The 22,333-nt window shown below is 35.5% G+C and overlaps 1 protein-coding gene across 1 annotated transcript; it reads left to right on the top strand.

Moving 5' to 3' along the window:
- Positions 1-18,700: 18,700 nt before the first annotated feature.
- Positions 18,701-21,897, top strand: LOC114353111 (uncharacterized). The gene is made up of 2 exons (XM_028304943.1): positions 18,701-18,960; positions 19,050-21,897. Exon 2 carries the CDS (start codon positions 19,140-19,142, stop codon positions 20,250-20,252), a length of 1,113 nt encoding a protein of 370 aa, XP_028160744.1. The 5' UTR covers positions 18,701-18,960; positions 19,050-19,139; the 3' UTR covers positions 20,253-21,897.
- The last annotated feature ends 436 nt before the right edge of the window (positions 21,898-22,333 follow it).

The following is a 22,333-nucleotide window of genomic DNA, read 5'->3' on the forward strand; positions in this document are numbered from 1 at the left end:
CAATATCAGCTGATCGAATTGACCCACGCCACGGCCGTGCGGCAGAAGAGCGTAAGTCCAAAATTCGGGAAAGCGTACCAGCGATAACGGGTGACGAATCAGCGCACAAGAGCGGTTTAATTAAAATTTTAATGGATTCACTATCTCAACGCAAGGTGTGATAATGTGACCAAAATTCTGTACCTATTTAGTTTTATGCCCTTTTAACATTGGTTGCTATTATGTAAAGTTCACACTTCTAACGCTAAATATCATGGACTAGGTTTTGAAATTACATAAATCCTTTTAAGCATAGTAGTTTATTTGGAATCATAATTGATTCAAACGTTTTTTTTTTAACTACAAGGTACAGTCGACAGGATATCAGATTTATACTTTTTTGTTACAAAATCGTCCCTATTAGAACTAATAGAACCCTAATAGAACTTCCCTATTGGAACAGTGTTAAACATGACGTGCCGTTGTCAGTACATTAATTACTATACATTAAACAGAGCCTACTCTATACAAAGAGGATACTAAGATGAAGTTTTCAAATCGAAATTTGTGAATCAGGACAGTTTTCACAAAGCACAAACGCCTGCTCATCCTATGCCCGCGAAATGAGGTCGATGTTGGTAGCCAATTATTTAAAGTATCGTATAATTTCGACGCGGAGCTCACCACCTTTTAGAATGACACGTTCGTTTAATTGTAACCGAGCTTCTTTACGTGGAATCATTTTTTTTTATTCACCAAACGCCTTTTCAAATAAGCAAAGACAATACGTACAATGGAACAGACAATAGATTTAGCACCTAAAAACAATCAAGATAATGTGGTGAGCTTAACCATGTCTTCAATTATTGTTTTCTGGGCTGACTTTTATGTTACAATCCCAACTAATATTATAAATGCGAAAGTAACTCTGTCTGTCTGTCTGTCTGTCTGTCTGTCTGTCTGTCTGTCTGTCTGTCTGTCTGTCTGTCTGTTACGCTTTCCCGCTTAAACCTCGCAACCGATTTTGATGAAATTTGGCATAGAGATAGTTTGAGTCCCGGGAAGGAACATAGGATAGTTTTTATCCCGGTTTTTGAAACAGGGAGAAACGCGCGATAAAGTTTTTCTGTGACAGACAAAATTCCACGCGGGCGAAGCCGCGGGCGGAAAGCTAGTTTAATTATAAATTATCATGAAATTCTGTTCAATTTCTTTGATTTAACATTTTAGTGAGAAGCTCTATTTTAATAGCTGTCACTTAAAACGCATGTTAAGGATATATCATACATTATTTCACACATTTAGCTCGGAGCGACAAGTAATATCATTTCCAGTTCACAGCTCTAAGTGCTCACGTGAAACGGTGTGGTTTGTAGTTTCTAGTGCTGTAGTGGATTATTATACAAATGTAGAATATAGTGGTTAGGTATTTTTGTCAATGTGCCGGTGATGACCAATTTAGCTTAAAAAAGAGTGAAATTATTCGATGTATTTATACCGATTCCCTTGTAATATTCATTAAATGTAAATTCGCACTCATTTCACTTGTTTGCTTTTCTTGAAACTTATTCATATTCATATCACGCGCTCGAATAAAACTGCAATTTTGAACTTACTAGCTTTTGCATCGAAAGGTCAGTTCTGACTATTTAAGTTGAGCGTGTGAACGGTTTTTCTTGCTATTTCCCAATCGTTGAGCATGTTTTGTTTTTCCTTGATGGGGCGAAATAAATTCATGGGACCAATGGGGCGTGGTGTGAGGTATGTACGAGTAGGTGTCTACATTGTGATTCATTCGTCTTGGCGGGGTAGTCCAAGGTTGGAGATTACGCGGTTTCTTATACATACATTTATTAATACCTACCATGTTCTAATTTACATGCTAGGTAAATGAGTTGATCAAGGGAAAACAGTTCTGTGTAGGTATAATAATCTTCGCCTATATTTTTTAAGACCTCGATGGTTCCATGATATAAAATGCGATAGTCATTTTTTTATGCATACTTTTTTTATCCACAAACTGCATCTCACCGGATGGAAAGTGATGGTCTTTTCGAAAATGGAAGAGGTGTATTTATTTTATCAAACGTTTATATAAATTAAAAATCAGTAGAGTAAAACAAAAATGTAACCTGACTGTAAGTTTTGAGTTCTTTCGATTTTCCGAAACCTACATCTTTCTCAAGAATTCCTCTAGTCCTATCTCTTGCACGCATACTCTCGCAGTCTCGTCTCTAATTCACAATTGGCAAGTGTTTTTTACTAAATAAACATCAGAACAATATTTTATTTTACAATTTATTTATATTGCCGGCAGACAGTGGTGACTGAGTTTGTTGCGGCGCTTCTTCTCAGCATTTGCCAAATGTTGGTCTCGAAGCGCTGGTAGGGTAAAAAGATTATGAGACATGTAGAGGCTCCTTAAGAGCAAAATATTTGACGATTTGTAAGTAGGTACTATTTATTAGTCTAAACAAATAAAGACATTTTGACTTTGACTTTGACTTTGAACAACCGATCCTACCTTTCCACTCGCTCAATCTTAGACCGTGACTGCACTAAAGGTAGTTTAACACATCTGGATGTTTTATTCATGGCCGATAGACGCTTTACGGCGTCTCCTGCGCTTGCTTCTAATTACTTTCTGAAGCACCCTGTATGCGATAATGAAGGGCTGCGCTGTTTGTTTAATTGAGATGCATTTTTAATTGTGAATTTGGCGATGGCGATGGCCTTTTGTTTTTATTTAATTTTTATTTATTTGGTTTATTGATTAATATTTTCATTCAAAAGGCACCCACTGAAAATCAGTGTCTTGACAGTCACACAAGATATTACTGAGTGGGTGACCTTAGTTAATTTCTTTTTTGTCTTAAGTTATTTTCTTTCTTCTTTCTTTCTTTCTTTTACATGTAGCAAAGTGTTACTTATGTATTTGAGTAGCTAATAAGCACAATTTATACAGAAACTTGCTGGCAAAGTTATAACTAAAGCGATTAATATTGAACTCTATAAAATTATTAAGTAGGTTAGGTACGTACGAAGATGTTTTTCGGTATTAAAAGTTACTTAAGAACTTTGACTAAATAATTTATCAACCTCAAACAAAAAGATAAGTTTTTAATACCGACTCTCGTTGGTCACGTAACGTTTTGAGCCTCGAGCAATAGCTTTTTTATAAAATTTTCTGAAGGATGTAAAATATTACCAAAAGATAGTACGTATTTTGTACGAAGATATATCTTAAATAGAACCGCCAAACCACTTTTGTCTAGTAGATGTTGAACTTATTTTTAGTAGCAATTTTAACACCATACATTTCAAACAACATTTTCTAATCGTTAAAAACTTAGGTACAGCTCGATTCTTCGAAAAATAAAAAAGTCACAAAAATTCATAGCACTATGACAGCATTTCACCTGAAAGGTCAAAGGTGAAAGCTTTAACGGAATCCTCGAACAGAGAAACTGACTATCTTCACTCCAACTGCCGAAACACAGCAATGCTCTTAACATTGTTGTTATGGCGACAGACTTAGGTAGGCAATTATTTAATTTTTAGCGTTAAGAGTCGCATTATAAAATTAAGGGTAGGTATATCCAACATTGATGAAACAAACGCTGGCCGTAACAGCGTATTACACTTGAATATTTCGACGGGTTCATCCAGTGTCTAAGTAGCTCAGTTGGAAGAGCAGTCGCCCGGCAAGCGGAAGGTCGTGGGTTCAATTCCCGCCTTAGGCAGTTCGATATTTTCAAGTTATTTATAATTTTCAGACTTAGGTAACTCTTATTACTCTTTATTACTCCGAATGTGCTGTCTTATCAATTTGTGCTGCAATCGAGCTTCATTATCCATGTGGGGCTGTGTTTAATTTCATGGAAAATGAAACGGCTTTGTGACAACGCAAAATTAGTAGGTACATATGGTGTTAATGGAAATTCTTGCCGTAATATATGGGAACAAGAGTTTTTAGACAAATATGCCTTTGTGATTTATTACGCGCATGTGTTTATGTAATTTTATTAATGTTAGAGAGCAGAAAGTTTTCGCAAATTCTGTTTATGAACTAAACTCTGTGTGAGGGGAGTGCAATATAATTTGTAGGAGATATGAACCGAAAATGCGGTTGACATCAACATTGCGGTTACATAGATGGAGATTAAATACCGTTTCAAAAATAAAAATACTAAAGTAATAACTGTTATCTCATTCAGAGGTTTCCTCCTCCATTCTATTCCCAATTTTGACACACGTCATGTAAAATCAATTAAGAGTGGATTCGATCAAACAAGAGTAAATATTAATCTTAGAATAAATTGTCAGTTTTGACATATTTCCCATACTGAAACTGTCAATAAGTTATTCTCGGATAAAAGTTTGGTCAAATCGGGCCTTAGTCAGTTTTTCCCAGTTTGGTTTGTGTTTTCTGTTAGTAAATAGTTTTGTAATTACAAGCATAAACTTCGTGAACTTCGTTTATGTTTTCTATAAGTACCTGTAAGTTTTGAGTATAATTACAAGCATGAACTTTCGGTATTCTAAATAAGTTAGCCCTTCAAAGGCGAAGTAATAAGATTCCAGGCGTGCGTTTTCCATTCGAAGTACATTCGGTACAGCTTTTCATTAAGGAAGTTAGATTCCTCATTAACTCGTTTATTAAAACCCCGTAAATCTGCTTAACTGCTGAATCAGAGCAATTAGTTGCCGCTTTGAGACTAGTTTCAATGAGTCTTAGATTCAAAACGGGTTGAGCCTTTTTTTGTAAATGACTGATTACTCTATGTAAAATCTATGAGAGCATTCAAAATAATGAGCTGTTAAACGTTACAAGTTTATCATATTAGTTTCATAAAATTTGAGTTATATTTTAAAAGATTTACCAATTTAGACCTTTTCTGAAATATCATAGAGACTTTTCTTTTAACTTCCTTAACGCTTTGGGCAACCGACCGACCTCCAAGTTGACAGTGATAAGGATATTTTTTAAGCTAAGGAAAATTTCACACCATGCCACGTCCTGAACCTTTAAAGTTATCATCATCATCATCATCTCAGCCTTAGGACGTCCACTGCTGAACATAGGCCTCCCCTAATGCTTTCCATGTTACCCGGTTGGTAGCGGCCTGCGTATAGCGCTTTCCTGCTACCTTTATGATGTCGTCGGTCCACCTTGTGGGTGGACGTCCCACGCTGCGTTTTCCGGTACGCGGCCTCCACCCCAGAACCTTGCTGCCCCAGCGGCCGTTAAATTTAAAGTTATAAAAGTACCAAATTTTTCGTTAGATCAGAGTTCTTGAGAAATCTAGTACCAACTACTTCTTAGTAGAAACTGAGAGTCCTACCGTTTACTTAAGATCTCAAGCTGATCACGATTGGTCGCAGTGTCTTATCTTTTCTTATTTTCAATTAGTTTTAGCTACAAACGTCCTCTATGAAAGAGGTTATTAGAAGTTCTTTTCTCTCGGATTTTTTCATTAGTTGGGGTCTTAGTAACCTACTTAGGTTCACAGATTAGGGAGTCTTAGATCCTATTGATAAGCTTAGATTGAATTTCACTCCGATATTTTCTGAGTCTAAGTAAGCAGATAAGTACTAACTTTAAGTTTTAAACACAGTGGGGAATCTCGGAAATGACCTCAATATACTATGGAATTCACGGGAAAAGTAATAGCAGAGTTAATACTCTGGTAATCAGAGTAAATAAAAATGAGTAGGTCATCTTCATAGAAACGCCTTCATAGACCTACTTATTTGTATTTACTCTGGTAATAGCATATTGTTTTGTTTATACTACGTATAACTTCAAATGCAATTTAACTTATTTCATTGACAAACGAGTTCCGCAAGAATAATTAATTTAATAAATACACTGGCCTCCATGTACATTTTGACAGCTGGTGAATTTGTAAAGTGTTACGCTAAGTTCGTCAATTAAACTTCGGCGTTAACGTTAAACGGTCGAGACTAACGAGTGTTTAACTTGAATCCGAGTTTAACATAAATAAAGTCGAGGTCCGATGTAGTGCGAATAGAACCGCAAGCCCTTGAATGTAGCTAGCAATAGTACTGTCACTGGAATATTTATGAAAAATTTTTGACAAGGAACACCTACTAATATTATAAATGCGAAAAATTTTTTTGATTAAACTTTACAGTATTATCGTTAATACATCAGAATAAATTACACGCTGTCTAGGCCGTGGGCAAAAGCTTATATTTCATATAAATATAAAAGTATATAAGCAGTATATCCGCTAAGCTAGCACCCTAACACAAGCATTAAGTTGCTTACTTTGGGGCTAGCTGGCGCTATGTAAAATTGTCAAAAAAAGTCACTAAGTTAGGTAAAAGACCTACATAAACGCTCCAAATAGCAATATCATCCAAGAATAGAATACACAGTCTGTTTGTACTTTAGATACGGTCTGTTACGTAATCGTCCTTTTCAATATGTAGAGGTAGGTAGGTAATTGATACGAATAAACAGGAAAGTTACCGTCTCTATAATTACTTTAGGGAATCCCTCCTTACATCGCGTAAGTTTATGAAAACATATTCGTTTGTTTCCGCAGTTATTCGGAAGATACCGCATTGTTTGAAAACAAATCAATATTGCGAGTTGCTTGTTTTTGCTTTATCTTTTAAAAGGTTATGGGAAAAATACTGGTGAATTTATTAACTTTAATTTTGTAATGTTTCTAAGGATAAAAAGGCATCTATTAGGGTCCTTGTCCACAGAGGCATAGCGGCCAAGTTGGTAAAAAGTTGGCAACATAATCCTTATTCCAATTATAACAAAGATGTGTTGCGACTTTTTGGCTATTTTAGATGTCACAAACTATTTGACGCTGCCAGTACATTTTCAAACTTTTTCTTTTTTTAAAAAGCTACGACTACTTAATTGTCATGTTCGTTCTTTTCTTTTTTCTCCAATATCTGCAAATAAAATATGTAAGCTGCGACAAAAAGAAATGTTCTTTTTAAACGTTACAACCAAATGTCATGTCTGTTTTTCTTTAGCTGTGTCCATAGCTTGCAAATGAACTCTAGTCGAGAAATTAACCTTTGCCCGCGTAGTTTTAGTTTAATAATTAGTGACCGCAACTTGGAAGTCCTGACGCTTGACCCCGCCGGGAACTTCGCACTAATTGGGCCGTATCATTTTGGGTCATCGCGCCTTGGGTCAAATAATGTCATAAGTTGTACTGGAAAATGCTTTTTGTTCTGTTGGTTAAGTTTAACGTATGTGTCTTAAGGGAATAAAAAGCGGCTTAAATCGGGAGTTACTTCTTCTTCTTTTCGTGTCGACAACAAACCTACACAATGTCAGCCCAAAACACTGCCACAAGAGTGGCGCTGTCAGCAGCACTCATCAAATCCTCCTGAGTGCAGTTGCTCGGGCACTCAGGGCACGACATCAGGAGTTACTTTCCCATTCACATGCATTTGGTAGTGACACGAAGAAAAAGTTTAATTTTTAGATCACTTTATTTTATAGTTCTTAAAAAAGAAACGTAAAGAGTATTAATTTCTAATATTTTTATAAGTTATAATGATACTCAATATTAATTCAAACAAAGTAAAAATATATTTGACAGATCTTAGTTTAAATAATATGAGAAATTCCTATTTACAAAGTTACATAACGCAGCGATACGCGAATGAAAACCAAGAAAACAAATTAAATATAACTGTAGCTTATGTCAATCAAAACCACAGGCAGACACTTTGTAGTATAAAGGGAACTCATAAAATAATGTATACGTAGCGTCAAAGTGTATGAAATCAAAGTAAGATAGACGTGGGTAACATTACATAAAAAGAAAGGCAGAAGATTAAACGAATATGTGCGTTAATAAAAATTATACCACGAAAAGAACATTGCGGAAAATCCCGGCGTTTACTGTGAGAGTTGTTATTGATAATAATGAACGTCTTCAAAGGGTTCCCTTCCATTCCCTTTTTGTCACGTCCTGAACTGGATTGTGGAGTTATTTTGAGGTGACGGCGGGAACTGCAAAAATGGGACGATTATTACCAGTGAAATCAGTTAAAGTGGATTTCTATTTATCTGAATTGTTGTCGTGACGCATCAAAACAGAATCGGTTTTGTACATTTAGTATGCGTCACGTCAGAAAAGAAGGAGGCCTGTGGAACTAAGGCTAGGTTGCACCATCTTACTTTAACTTTTACGAACGTCAAAAATATGTCAAAATCCATACAAAAAGCACCGGCTATCGTTATAGTTACTGTCAAAGTTGAGTGGTGCAACTCAGCCTAAAAGTTTCAGTTCATTTGACAAAACCTACTCTAATTTTCTGTTTGGTTTAAAGGTTTACTTGAATATGGCACATACAATTAATTTCACCTTTTATACCTTGTGTTTGTGTGTGTTAATAGTTTTAAACAAATAAATAAGCTTCTAATAATCTTTATCTGCAAGCTTTCAAGAGGAGAGCGTATCTTCAACTTAAAGGCCGGCAACGCACCTGTAACGCCCCTGGGTCTGCGGGTGTCTATGGGCGACGGTAATCACTTACCATCAGGTGATCCGTCTGCTCGTTTGCCTCCTGTCACATAAAAAAAAAGAAACAGGCCCCTACAAAAATATTGCATTGTGCGCTGTATATCATGGCCTATACATAGAAGCTATAATATTATCAGACATTCCATACCCACTCTACGGCATTGGACCTATTAAAAATTAATGTTCCCAAGTCCCACAGTTCCGGGCGAGACCAACAAATCCTAATGGAGAACACATTCGTAAGGAAAAGGCCGGCCAAATAGACATTCAGCGCCGCTGGGGTCGCATAAAAGCTGGCAATCAGGTGACGTGCTTTGAGGTTGTGCTGTGTATCGATTGTGTCAAGAATATATCGATTATGTTGGGAATATCGATAAGAGCAAAAAAAGTAAAAAAAATGGCATTTAGTTAACGACCCTTGGTGGTCATGAAACTTTGAAACCACAAAATTATTGTCCTAAGGGGTAGGTTGATAAGGATAAGAATCGCCAAAAAATATTGGAGCTTCGTGTCAAAGAGGTTTTAATATTATTTGGCAGTCCATGTCTACTATACGGTATTCGATCTATTAAAAATTAATGTTCATTCCATGGACAACAACAAATCCTAATGTACAACGCATTCGTAAGGAAAAGGCCGGCCATATAGAGATTCAGCGCCGCTGGGGTCGCATAAAAGCTGGCAATCAGGTGGCGTACTTTGAGGTTGTGCTGCGGTTAGTATCGATTGTGCTGGGGATATCGATTGTATTGAGGATATCGATAAGACTGAAATAAATAGGAATGTATTTTATATCTCTTGCCTGGTACCCGTAGCACAAGCTTTGTTTAGTTTGGGACTAGATGGCGCTGTGTATTCCTTGGGTTTTTATTTATAAGTTAATAATCCTTGGTTTTTATGGAACTTTGAAACCACAAAAACGTTTTCTAAGGGATGATACCTACTTTAATCAGGAACTCTGAATCCCTAAAAAAAGTTGATTCTTATTTTGTAAGAGCTTCTTGTGATTGATTCAAAGGGAAATAGTTTTATATAAAATCAATGTGATCGATAACGTAATGCGATTATGGTGTTAATAATCTTTGTAACATCAAATAATTAAGGCTTAACTAGCGGTGTTTACACTGTCTCATAAAAGGGCAGGTTACGAGTTAATGTCTTGCTTGCTCTTCATATTAATAAAATATCGATATTGTCAATATCTTTGTAGTTCGTCATATCGGTAGATCGATAGTTGTTTCACAACACTATTACGTAATAAGAAAATGCCAAACCCTTTTCAATCCCGCATATTTCTCGTCACTAGTGAATGGGTTATCACCATATGTGCAATAGCGCCATCTATCCGCGCCATTCTTGATTGCCATCAACAAGTGTCAAGAATATAAATCCCTCGAGGGTCGGACTGTGATTTAAATATCGCGTGACAGCGATATGTGCCGTGAAATATCACGTGATTATGTGCCGGGACAAGAAAGGGTGGAAAAAACGTCCTTAAAATTACTTGTGACTCAGACGGGATTATCCATAAAAAAATTGTTCGTTGGTTTTTAGCGTAGCGAACATTTTATTGCTGTTCACTGAAGTGGATGAGCTTGTACTCGTACATATCATTCAAACTTATCGTAAAATGACTAAATATTTTATCAAAAACTTCCCATGTCTTGTCTACTTTGACAAAAATTAGAGAAATGTATTTTTGAAGTCAGTATAAACCACGAGTATACCTATACCAATGACGAAGTTACGACAAACCATCAAAACAAATAGGTGCTTGAAAGAAAAGTCTCGTGCAAATAAATATGAACCAAAATCCTTTTTCACAGTCCTGTAATTTTAAAGCACGTCCACTCCAAACCAATATCCAACGGAACAGCGCACTCGGAATCGAATCATTCGATTCATTACAGTCGCTGCGATTGTGGCAGTTATCGAGTGAAATATCGCGTGACGAACGAAGTACGTACCTACCTCTATATTCACTTAATGTAACGCGAACGTGCGCGTTACGTTTTCATGGTTAAGCTGCCTAAATAAAATTACCTTAATTAAATTTCGGTCTGGAAACGCCGGGAAAGCTTGAGAGGGATTCTATTTCCATTTGTAGAGAGGTACAAAAGTTTGTATAGGCAAACCGAGTTCTATATTTTTACATCAGATGACAGCACATTACGAAATAATACGGTTTTGTTGCAAAATAGCTTCTTTTATCATTACATAAGATGCCTCAGTTTTTATGAGCTACTTATCTAAATTGAATTTATAGATAGATACCTAATCTATAAAATCGTTAATTTTATTTCACTGATTGAGAAATTCTCAAAAGGGAAATACTTAATAACATTTTGTTGTCATAAATTAAATAAAAATAAATATAAAAAAAAAACTATACCTAAAAACAAGTTTCTAATCTCAAGGTAAATGTTGTGAAAATAGGAAATTGGTGTCACAAATAACTTTCATCAATCATGTATCGATAAGGAGCAGACTTCCTTTCCAAAATCAAAGCAGATAAAGAACGATTAATTTAATTCTCGAAACATCAATTAAGTTTCTTGTTCTTAAATCGCTTGTTTTTTTTTAAGAATTAGTCGAAAAATAATACAGGTAAATTAATTAAGGTTCATATTTTTAAGTTTAAAATCCACTGTCGAAGTTTTCCTAATGGTTGATAAAAGGCATATGATAACCGTGTCATATTCGTAGACGATCAAGTCAACTAACGCCACGAATATTGACACAAATCGATGCTCGAACGCCATTCGATGTTTTGGAAACTCGATATCTCGATACAAACCCAAAACTGGTGCCATATTTCGTGTTTTAAGAAAAGGGAAGAGGAATTTGAGAAGCGATCAAAGTAAATAAGATTTCAAGATGTCATAATAATTTAGAATGTCTGTTTTGTTTTTCAATTGCACTTAAAACAGAACAGCTTTTGAAAAGGTAATCAGATTCCGAGAAATTTATTGAAAGTTGAGTACAGACTAAAGAATTTCTATGTAATGTAGTTGTAGGTGTTCTTACGAAAGGTACAATATTACGAACCAAATAAAATGTACATGTGACAGGGTGACACACAGAACATAATACCATTTATTGACTTTTTGTTCTGTTACAAATAAATGTCTATACTCACCTGAAGGATAAAAGTAGCTTTCTAAATAAATAAATAAATAAAACACTGTGATCATCAAAATATGAATAAAACAATATACTGTCGCTTTAAATGAATCAGACTAAAAGTATTGATTCTGTAAATTAAAACATGCATTATTTATTTCATGAATATTGCCTTTATCTGCTGTGTAATCCAATATCGTTTTCAAGATCCAATAACGTAACAAGCGTTCCCTGAAATTGCCTGCACTTTTGTTACACTGAAAAATACGGCGCTTAGTAAAATGTTACTTTAGAATTTTCCTAAACAGAAACTCGGCAACATGTCGCCGGCAACACTTCGTGATTTATGGTGTCTGCTGAACATAGTGTCTTTAGCATAACTATGTAGATGATGGAACGCACATATTTTATTATGAATATTTCTAAATGACACAGTTTGTATTATTCTGGTTGAATTGTGGTGTGGATATAAAAAAAATTTAGCTATTGCTTGCAACTAATTAAAGATGAGACAGTGTTTAAAGCACGATAAAGTATTATGTCCAAAAATTAACCCAGTATTTCGTCGTTTTAGTATTAGTGCGCACCAGGCAATTCGCATCATTATATTTTATTTTACTGTATTCGGAAAACCAACCGCTTACAAATACATACATTTCATAGATTATACTTACATATTTTCACCTTGTACTTGCATAATGTAGTTTCAGTTTATACATATTATAGTGATGGGCAATATGGGCATCTTTGTTATAAAATTTTGTTATGAAAGCAATTCCCATTATTGCCCTAGTAAAACTCCCAATCTGTATAACACTCTCCGCGAGAATATGCGTAAGTCATGAATGAAATCACCACACCATTAATCTTGTCTTAACACGCTGGCGTCTACGTCACTCTCGAACGTCCGAATAAATAATGGCGTCAATTTGTGTCAACTCGCGGCCGGCCCGGCTATCAGGGCGCCACATTCGCGCTAATCCACTGGGAAATGCAGGGTTTCCTTGAACAGGAGATGAGTGATTTAGGAAAATTTTCCCGCGTCAACTCGGTGATAGCGCAGCTATCAGCTGACTCGTTGAGTTAAGGTTCGGCCAAGGCAACGCGATCAGCCTGCTTGCGTGATGGCGATCAATGCTAAATCTGATCGCCATGGCCATCGTGGTTTAGCGGAACCTTTAACTCAATTTTGAGTTACTTTTCTGTACGGCTTATTTAATATTTTATGTTGAAGAAATAAATTGGTGCAACGCCCAGTGTAGCTCAATTTATTTATTTACTAAGGACTTAGGTACACTTTTACACCACATGTAGAACTAGCGGCCACCCGCGACTTCGGACGCGTGGATCCCGTTTCGTCCCCTTTAGGGGTTGACTTTTACAAAATCCCGTCTTAGTGAGCACCTACGTTCTAAAAGGAACCCCCATGCAAAATTTGAGACTCCTAGTAGTTTCCACTTGTAGTTTCTGAGATTTTGTGATGAGTGAGTCAGTCAGTCAGTCAGTGACCTTTCGCTTTTATTTTATTTATTTATTTATTTATTAGGGACATCAACAGCTTACAGATTTCAATGTAACATTAGACACTTAACACTATGGAAAGCCAATAACAGATATCCACGCAGTAACTTAGTTTAAATTTTGTCTGTGTACAAACAAACATTTGTGAAGAGAAGCTGAGATAAGTTACATAATTTTATTAGTCTTATTACAAACATTTTACAATTAAACTTGTAAAATATTTGCAAAAAACAGTGCTCGTTTTATAGATATTAGATAGATTTTTAATGATTAGGTTTGGGTGTCTGACCTGATTTATAAGAATTTCCATTCGTCAAAAGGCACGTCGAAGCGAACCGTGTCAAAAAACTGAATCCATTTTCTGAGAGTTTCGAAACAGCTCACACAATAAGAGGTCCGAATAAATTAACTAATTAATTAGAGACAGAATTAATAATTTCAAAACGGACTCGTGTCAACCCGCGGCTAGCCCCGTGTTATCAGAGGGCGCCACTCCCGCCCGGGACTCCCGGGACTGGCCCGCTAATCCCGGGGGAAATGCGGGATTTCTTTAGGACGCGACTATTTCGGCTGTTACGTTATGTTAATGCCGCTTTTGTGCACTTTGTTCTGAAATGCCTTTAATGTGGTTTTTGTGGGGCTATTTAACTGAATTGAAGTGTACCTATTTCTGCTTCTTTATAATACTTGTATGAGAATAGTAAGATATTAAAGATAAAAAGTACCTTTTGTAGCCTTGAGGAAGAAATCTTAGAAAGACAGAATTTGCCATATTTCAAATGAGGTAAGACTCATTATTACACCATGCAAAACTGAAAAAAAATACAAAATTGAAACGGCATACTTAACTTCGGCGGTTTTATTGCTAGGAACTAGGAAGACAACCTAGGAAAATGGCAGTTTTTTGAGATAATAGCGAAAGCCGGCGATTGATTAAATAATTAATAACAGCATATTTAAAATCGTCGATGGAACAAACTATATATTTTATCTATCTTATGTTTTTATAGTATGACTTTTAAGAAGAAGTCTGCATTAAAAGCGGCAGAAGCTAGATCTGTATCTGTAGATACTGAAGATTATTCTATTTCATTTAATAGTATCTCAGAAGCAACTGCAATATCTCTCAGTGGATTTAATCCATTGCAATAAAGAGAGGATTTCCCAGTCATTATAAGACATAGATTGGAACTTGTGTTAATGCTGGATAAATTGAATCATTTACTTGGAATCTAACCAATATTATGGAGTCGACAGTACTAGGTTTGATTGCAATGTGGGCCACAGAAAGTGGCAGAGAAAATACTTTTTGGTAGTGCCTAACTTTACTTGAAAATGATCGCATTTGGTGCTTTGGAGAACACTTGAAACACCTATTAACTCATAAATAAAATTTTCTGATTCAATTTATTTAATGGTCTAATAATGTCGTAAAATCTGCGTCAAGACCTCACTTAGCGAAAAAATAATTAGCTCTACAGTAAGTAAAACTACGTGTCCCGTTTACTTAATAAGTTGTAAACAAAAATTGAGCAAAAAGATCTGAATTCTCAGAAATAAAAATAAATTTAAGAACACCTAAACTTATTAAGACCGAGGGCATTGCCTTGAAGAGGACTGACTGAACTTATTATGAGAAACTTAGATGTAGAAATGAAGGAATTATAGAGGACGTGTTACTTGTTGCTTTTGGTCGAATTAAAGAACGAAACACCTCATTCCTTTTGATTAATTGAAGGTCAACTTAATGTCTTATGACATCAAGTTCGCCGAATGTCCCAATGTATATGACATCAAAGATTAAATAAAGAAATAATGGACTTAAAGTTACCTAATCCAATTTTTGTCATAGGTGATGACACAATATAAAATTCTGCTGATCTTAACATAGAGTAGGTACTCCATTTTAAACCAAACATAAATCGTCTTAAAGTTCATATTTCAAGATAAATCCAAATTGTAATAAAGCACAAGTCGTTCGGCTAGTAACTCGTGATTTCAGTAGAACTAGAATTTACGGGGTGTATCAGTCCCTAGCGGTGTAGAACGATTTATTACACACTCGCTGGCACATTAGACTACATATTTTTTCTGAAAAATAGCTCCTATTACCACAGTAAAAGATGCCACAATAGTATGTAAGTTGTACATCACAAGTTTTCGGAGTTTCAATTGAGTATCACAGAAAAATTTATAAACTTTTTCTTCTGACGTGACCTGTGCCATCTTGAATGACACAATAGATGTAAGCAGAAGGCTTTACTTGTATTCCAAAAAAAAGAGAAGGCCATCTTTTATGAGAAAAACTTTGATTGAGGGTGACCAAAGCAGTACGGGATTGTTTCAATTATTATACATAGTATTCTTAGCGACCGTCTTGCAAAAAGGATTAACTATGGGAGTTTATTTTTAAGTAGTTTATGCAACGTACAATTTAGAACAAAACATTAGTAAATCGACTGCCTCGCAAGAGATTTGAATCCACTACCTTCCTCTTAATCTTCATCATTACCTATCTTACTGCTACCTTGTTTACTGGTTTTTCTGATCCTCATTTCTTCCCAAAGCGGGCATTCGTACTTCGCGGCAGTCGTTAAAGTTTTTCGCGTGGGCGTTTTTCTTGTCTTTTTTCATGTCGCAAATTGCTATTACATAGGAAATTAGGTTTGTGGTAACGTGAATAAGGGAATGGAAATATGCTATATTTGAATTTGGTCACAAACAAGTTATTAACAGTGGGCTTTCTTTTTATTGTGACGCTTTAGGTCGTACGCAGTTTTTTATACCATAAGTGGCAAAACAACGCTTGATGCATCAGCTAGTGTATGTATTTTTAGGTTTATAATTTATGTATATATTTTTTTGTACATACAAATTACTAATAGTCCCGTTAACCCCTCGTGGTAAGCTAATTAAGCTTGTGTTAAGTGGGTTCACCATAATAGTCCAGCGGTGGCGGGGATCGAACCCGCGTTCCTCGGATTACGAGTCGGCTAATCTGACACCTTCACTGGTCGGCTATCGTGGCTTCAATTGGCATTGGACTATAAACATCGGGACTTCTGTTAATGCATGCAATGGCAGATTTAAACCTGATTGTCAGTTCCCACTGTGTGATGAAGGTCGTTTCAATATTTGCATACGTCGGACCTGATCGATAGCCTGCCGTTTGCGTTGATTCGAATGCCGAATTGTTAGTACTTTACCTGACGATGGAATTTGAAGGTATGATGTATGACAATTGATAAGGTTCAAAGACTATTGAGGAAATTGTTATTTTAAAGATTGTAAACAAACTCGTTTTTTTTCAGATTTTATCTGTACAATTCTTTATTCCTTCTTCTTTTCCCTAGCCTTTTTTCCCATTATTTGCTTCTTTGTTACCTTTATTGGATATGTTTTTAAATAGTAGTAGTATTAGATACCGTTACTACTGTATCTAGTTCTCTTGTGACTATACAACGAGGCTAAAATGAGACGTTATGAAGATTGAAACGTGAAAAAAAGATGAAACGGTGTGCGTGAAATGTAAAAACATAGAAAAAGTTCGCAAATCTTTCCGAGTCAAAAATTTCGAAAGAGATCGAAAGTCGATGTTACTCGCTGAAAAGTTACACGCGTTTAAAAATATCGTCCTAAATAATGTCAAGCACAATTTTAATTTTACTGTCTGCAAATAAATGCTTGCAAGCGCTATTACCTAACACTTAGGATGGGTAGCACCAATTTAACTTTAACAAACGTCAAAAGTCCATCAAACTCCATACAAAAACACCGGTTATGCTATTAAGTGACTATTAAGTCACGGTTAAAATAAGGTGGTGCAACTCAGCCTATGCTAATTTCTAATTATACTAATGGCTGGATTTAGGTGCTGAAATATGTGATTAAACTACGCTAAACCGCGTTTGCCTTTTACTTGAGAATTTCTGTGGCTTGCAGGCAAAAAGAAATAGGGCTGCATTAAATGTAGTCTCGCTGAATTTCTTTGAAAACTACGCAAGTTTCAGGAGTAGTTGAATCGTGGAAGTATGAATACTAGGTACTGCTAGTTTCAGAGTAAGATGGCTGAAGTTTAGATAAGCTGGGTTTTTCTATTTCTTAGATAACTGTGGCTTGAAGTTGGTGTGCATTTTTTGAATATTTAATTTGCTCGTGAAGTTTGACTTATCTGCACAGCAGTTTAATTTACAAAGATGAATTAAATGTGCAATTAGTCAGGTAGATAGATTTTTAACAGTGATTTTTTAAACAGTTTACCTACATTCATAAGTTTCACTTTACAGCCGTTGGTTTATGGCTTAATTGTGTTAAGATGATCATACGACTATTTTAAAGTTAGGTACTTGACTTTTTCCTTGGCAATAAAAAAAACACTTTTAGTGCCATTCGTAAAATCATTTCATTTCGCAATTTATTAGGGATCAAAAACTAGCTTTAACTGACTGTCTGACTGAAAGTTGTCTATGGTACCTCACACGACATAATCAACACCATTGGAGTGTGTGAGTGGTGGAGTTGACAAAATCAAAAATATTTTATTCATTTTTTACAACTAGTGGCGCTTATGCACACTTTACATGTCTGTTTATCTTTTGGGCCCTACAACACTAGAACCACCATTCTAACCAGACCCGTTTCTCCTTGCCCACAGTTGGGGAAAGGGGTGGAGCTGACACTAGAATTAACACCATTCTAACCAGACCTTCCTCTCATTGCCCACAGTTGGGGGGGAGGGGTGGAGTTGACACTAGAATCAACACCATACTAACCAAACCTTCCTCTTCTTACCCACAGTTGGGAGAAGGAGTGGAGCTGACACAAAAATTATCACCATTATAACCAGACCTTTCTCTCCTTGCCCACAGTTGGGGGAAGGGGTGGAGCTGACACTGGGCGAGCTGCGCGCCATGGCACTCCGCCAGCAGCAGCAGATCGACACGCAGCACCAGCTGCTGTGCGCTAAGGAGCAGAGGTTGCGGTACTTGAAGCAGCAGGAAGCGAGGCAACACCAGGTAAGACGGGCTTTGTAAAACTGGACTCTTTAAATCAGGATTCTGTAAAACAGGACTCTGTGAAATAGGACTTTGTAAGACAGGACTCTGCAGAACAGGACTCTTTAAAATAGGATTTTGTATAACAGGACTCTGTAAAACAGGACTCTGTAAGACAAAGCTCTGTAAAAATGGACTCTGTTAAAACAGGACTCTATAAAATAGGATTCTGTAAGACAGGACTCTTTAAAACAGGGCTCTGTAAGAGAGGACTCTGTAAGACAGGATTCTGTAAGACAGGATTCTGTAAGACAGGATTCTGTAAGACAGGACTCTGTACGAAAGGACTCTTTAAACCAGGGCCCTGTAAGACAGGATTATGTAAGGCAGGACTCTGTAAGACACGATTCTGTAAAACAGGACTATTCCTAGCTCTTTAAAACAGGACTATTCCCACCTCTGTAAAACTGGACTATTCTCGCCACTATAAGAGAGGATTATTTCTACCTTTAGTTCTCTTGAACCTTTGAGCCAATATATATCTATATATGTAAAGAAAAATATAATTTTCTTTAACCATTTCAAGTTTCTTGCGGGCAAACATCTTTAAGCCAGACCGTGACATTTAAAAAATGAATTTGTAATCTATGGTAGGAAAAGTCTATGGCCATAACCTAAAAGCGTCTCGTACCTCTGAAAAAACAATATTTAATTTTATAGAATTGAAATACCAATTACCATTGGATATTCTAATTGTGGTTTTGGAACCGACATTGTAATTGATAACATTAAATGTCGTTTCTTTCTTACAGGTACGTAAGAATTAAAATTCTGTTACTAAAGATATTATTATCCATTTCATGTGTAATTTGTAAACTAAAGAATAAATTCTTTCTTACAGAGAAACTCAATTGTGTTATTTTGACTGTGTCGTCCAAATCACAAAGTATATTGGAAATCATCTTATAAAACGACATTTATTGTCAAAAATATGGAAAAGTTGAAATTTACATTCGAAGTGAAACCATCAACAGACGGAAAATCCAACTATATTGCTGTAACCTCAATTACGACACAAGATGACAAAGTCTTCCTTATTCCTGAAGAGTATCAAGCAGTATCACTACACAAACACATCCAAACTTCGAAAACCTTCACTACAGTGAAAAATACGTTGAAAAAAAGATATCAATCCAGAGGTGTTTGGATAAAAATGACAGAGGGTATATTACAAACCTACATGGATGAGGATGATAACATGATTTTTCAAGACCAGCTTCTAGAGGAAACTACCCAAGAACAATTGGCTATTGCTAGTAAAAAGTGTTCAGAAGATCCTATTGTGAAAATTCTGGAAAAATTAGTGGAAGGTCAACAAAACAGAGAAAAGCAAAGTATAAAAAAGTTAGCAGACAGGTTTGTAATAGAAAAGTTTGACGGGAAAAACTCAAGTGCATATCAGTGGATGTCCGTATTTGAAAAAGAATGTGAAAGATTCAATATTACACAAGATGAAGAAAAAATTGAAATCTTCAGATTATTTCTTGAGAAATCATGCAATGATTGGTATTCTTCTATGATGATCAAGCTTGGTTTACAGTCCGAATGGTCAGAATGGAAATCGAGTTTTTTGCAAACCTACGCCAGCAAAGGTTGGACTACTAGCAAGTATGCTTTATCTTTCAAGTATCAATCAGGATCTTTATTAGAATATGCAGTAAAAAAAGAGAAACTTTTACTAGAGGTAAGAAAGACAATAGATGAAGGGACCCTTATCGATATAATTGCTGCCGGCTTACCAGATTTTATCACAGATAGAATTAACAAAGAAGAAATTGAACACACAAAACACTTGTTTAATGCACTGGGCAGATTGGAACATTTGGTTACAAGAAAAAAATTTATTAAAAAAAGAGAAGATACGAAACCGATTAAAGAAAAATGTGGTATTTGTGAAAAATTAAAGAAAGGCATACGCTATCATTCAGAAGATTCCTGCTGGTTTAAAACCAAAATGAATACTGAAAAGGATAAAAAGCAAATAAAGCTCATCAACAATTCGGAATTGGAATGTGAATTACAGTGTGAAGACCAAAAAAACTAATAGTGCCGCCATTGATCAAGATAAAATTAGTACTCAACAAAAATGTTGAAGTATTCGGGATCTACGACTCAGGGTCTAATGTCTCATTGATAAATTCGAAGTTATTAAAGATAAATAACAGTGAAACCAGACATTCCAAAAATACTAATTTAAAAACGATTAATGGCGTTAAAAAGGCAAATGGCATAATTACACTCGACATAGCCATATTTGATGTGGAAAAACAAATGAATGTTTTTGTAATAGACAAAGAAAATTTCGATTACGATTTTTTAGTGGGACTAGATTGTATAAAAGAGTTTCACTTAGTTCAAAATGAAAACCTGGAAATTACTCAGAAAATACCTGTACAGAGTGAAATAGTTTCTAAGGAAACAAATAAACCAGACTCTAAGGAAGAAACATCTAATAATTTAGTAAACTACAATGAAGACATCAGTGACGAAAAGTTCCATATTTGTATAAATCATCTAGACTATCAGAAGCAAGCTGTGATTGATGAATTAATATCAGAAAATAAATCTGTGTTTGCAAAAGACAAATATGACATAGGAAAGGTAACGGATTATGAAGCACACATCGATCTACTCATAGAAAAATATTGCAGTAAAAGGCCGTATCGCTGTACAATTGAAGACAAAAAGGAGATTGAAACCCAGATTGCAAAATTATTGGAAAATAATATAATAGAAGAATCATATAGCCCATTCGCAGCACCAGTCACATTGGCTTATAAAAGAGATGAGAATAAAAGATCAAGATTGTGCATCGATTTTCGAGACTTGAATAAAATAGTTGTACCTCAATCACAACCATTTCCTCTAATTGAGGACCTTATAGTAAAAACAAGAGATTGCAAGTATTTCTCAACACTAGACCTAAATTCAGCGTTTTGGTCTATTCCTCTGCGTGTCACAGATAGACACAAAACTGCATTTGTGACACAAGAGGGACACTATCAATGGACCTGCTTGCCCTTTGGTTTAAAAACATCTCCAGCCATTTTCCAGAGAATAATGTGTAACATAATACGGAAGCACAAGCTTGGAGAGTTTGCAGTATGTTTCATCGATGACATATTATTGTTCTCAAAATCCTTCCCGGAACATGTCAGACATTTGAAACAACTATTTGAAGCAATCAAAAGTGAAGGTTTAAAACTAAAGTTCTCTAAATGCACATTTGCAGCAGACACAGTGAAATACTTGGGTCATGTAATACAGAATAATTCAGTTAGACCGATGAAAGACAACTTAGTATCAATAAAAAATTTCCCAACTCCAAAAACCCAAAAAAATGTTAGACAATTTTTGGGAAAGATAAACTTTTATCATAAATATGTGCCAAATATAGCAATGAAATTGGAACCCTTGCATAATCTTTTGAGAAAAGGACAAACCTTTAACTGGACTAAAGCATGCCAAGAGTCATTTGATGAAATGAAGCATATATTATGTTCTCAACCAATATTGACTATCTTTGATCCAAACCTACCTATTCACATATATACAGATGCTAGCATACTAGGAGTAGGAGCAGTCCTAAAACAACCACAAGAAAACAATGAAGAGAAACCAGTAGCATACTTTTCTAAAAAACTGAATGAAGTACAAAAAAGGAAGAAAGCTATTTATCTGGAATGCCTGGCAATTAAAGAATGTGTAAAGTATTGGCAACATTTGTTAATAGGTAGGAAATTTACTGTCTTCTCAGATCACAAGCCTCTGGAGAATATGAACATAAAATCTAGAACAGATGAAGAATTAGGTGATCTAACATATTACTTATCTCAGTATGATTTCCAAATTAAATATTCTCCAGGAAGATACAACATCGAAGCTGATTGTCTAAGCAGGAACCCAGTCCTTGAACCAAATGAAAATCTAGAAGAACAGTTAAAAGTAGTCAACACAATAACATTAGAAGATATCCTACAAGATCAAGTTACAAATAAATATATACAGTGCAAAAAAGACAAACTCATAACGAAAAACAATGTTTACTACAAGAAAGTAAAGAAAACAGAAAAAATTATTATATCAGATTATAAATATATACATATAACATACCAAAAATTGTTC

This window comes from Ostrinia furnacalis, unplaced genomic scaffold (genome assembly GCF_004193835.3).
Source record: "Ostrinia furnacalis isolate ACB-3 unplaced genomic scaffold, ASM419383v2 OfSCF1607, whole genome shotgun sequence".
NCBI lineage: Eukaryota > Metazoa > Arthropoda > Insecta > Lepidoptera > Crambidae > Ostrinia > Ostrinia furnacalis.

What these genes read in the sequence shown, in the direction of transcription:
- LOC114353111 (XM_028304943.1), top strand. Translation starts at nt 19,140, where the DNA reads ATGGAAAAGTTGAAATTTACATTCGAAGTGAAACCATCAACAGACGGA.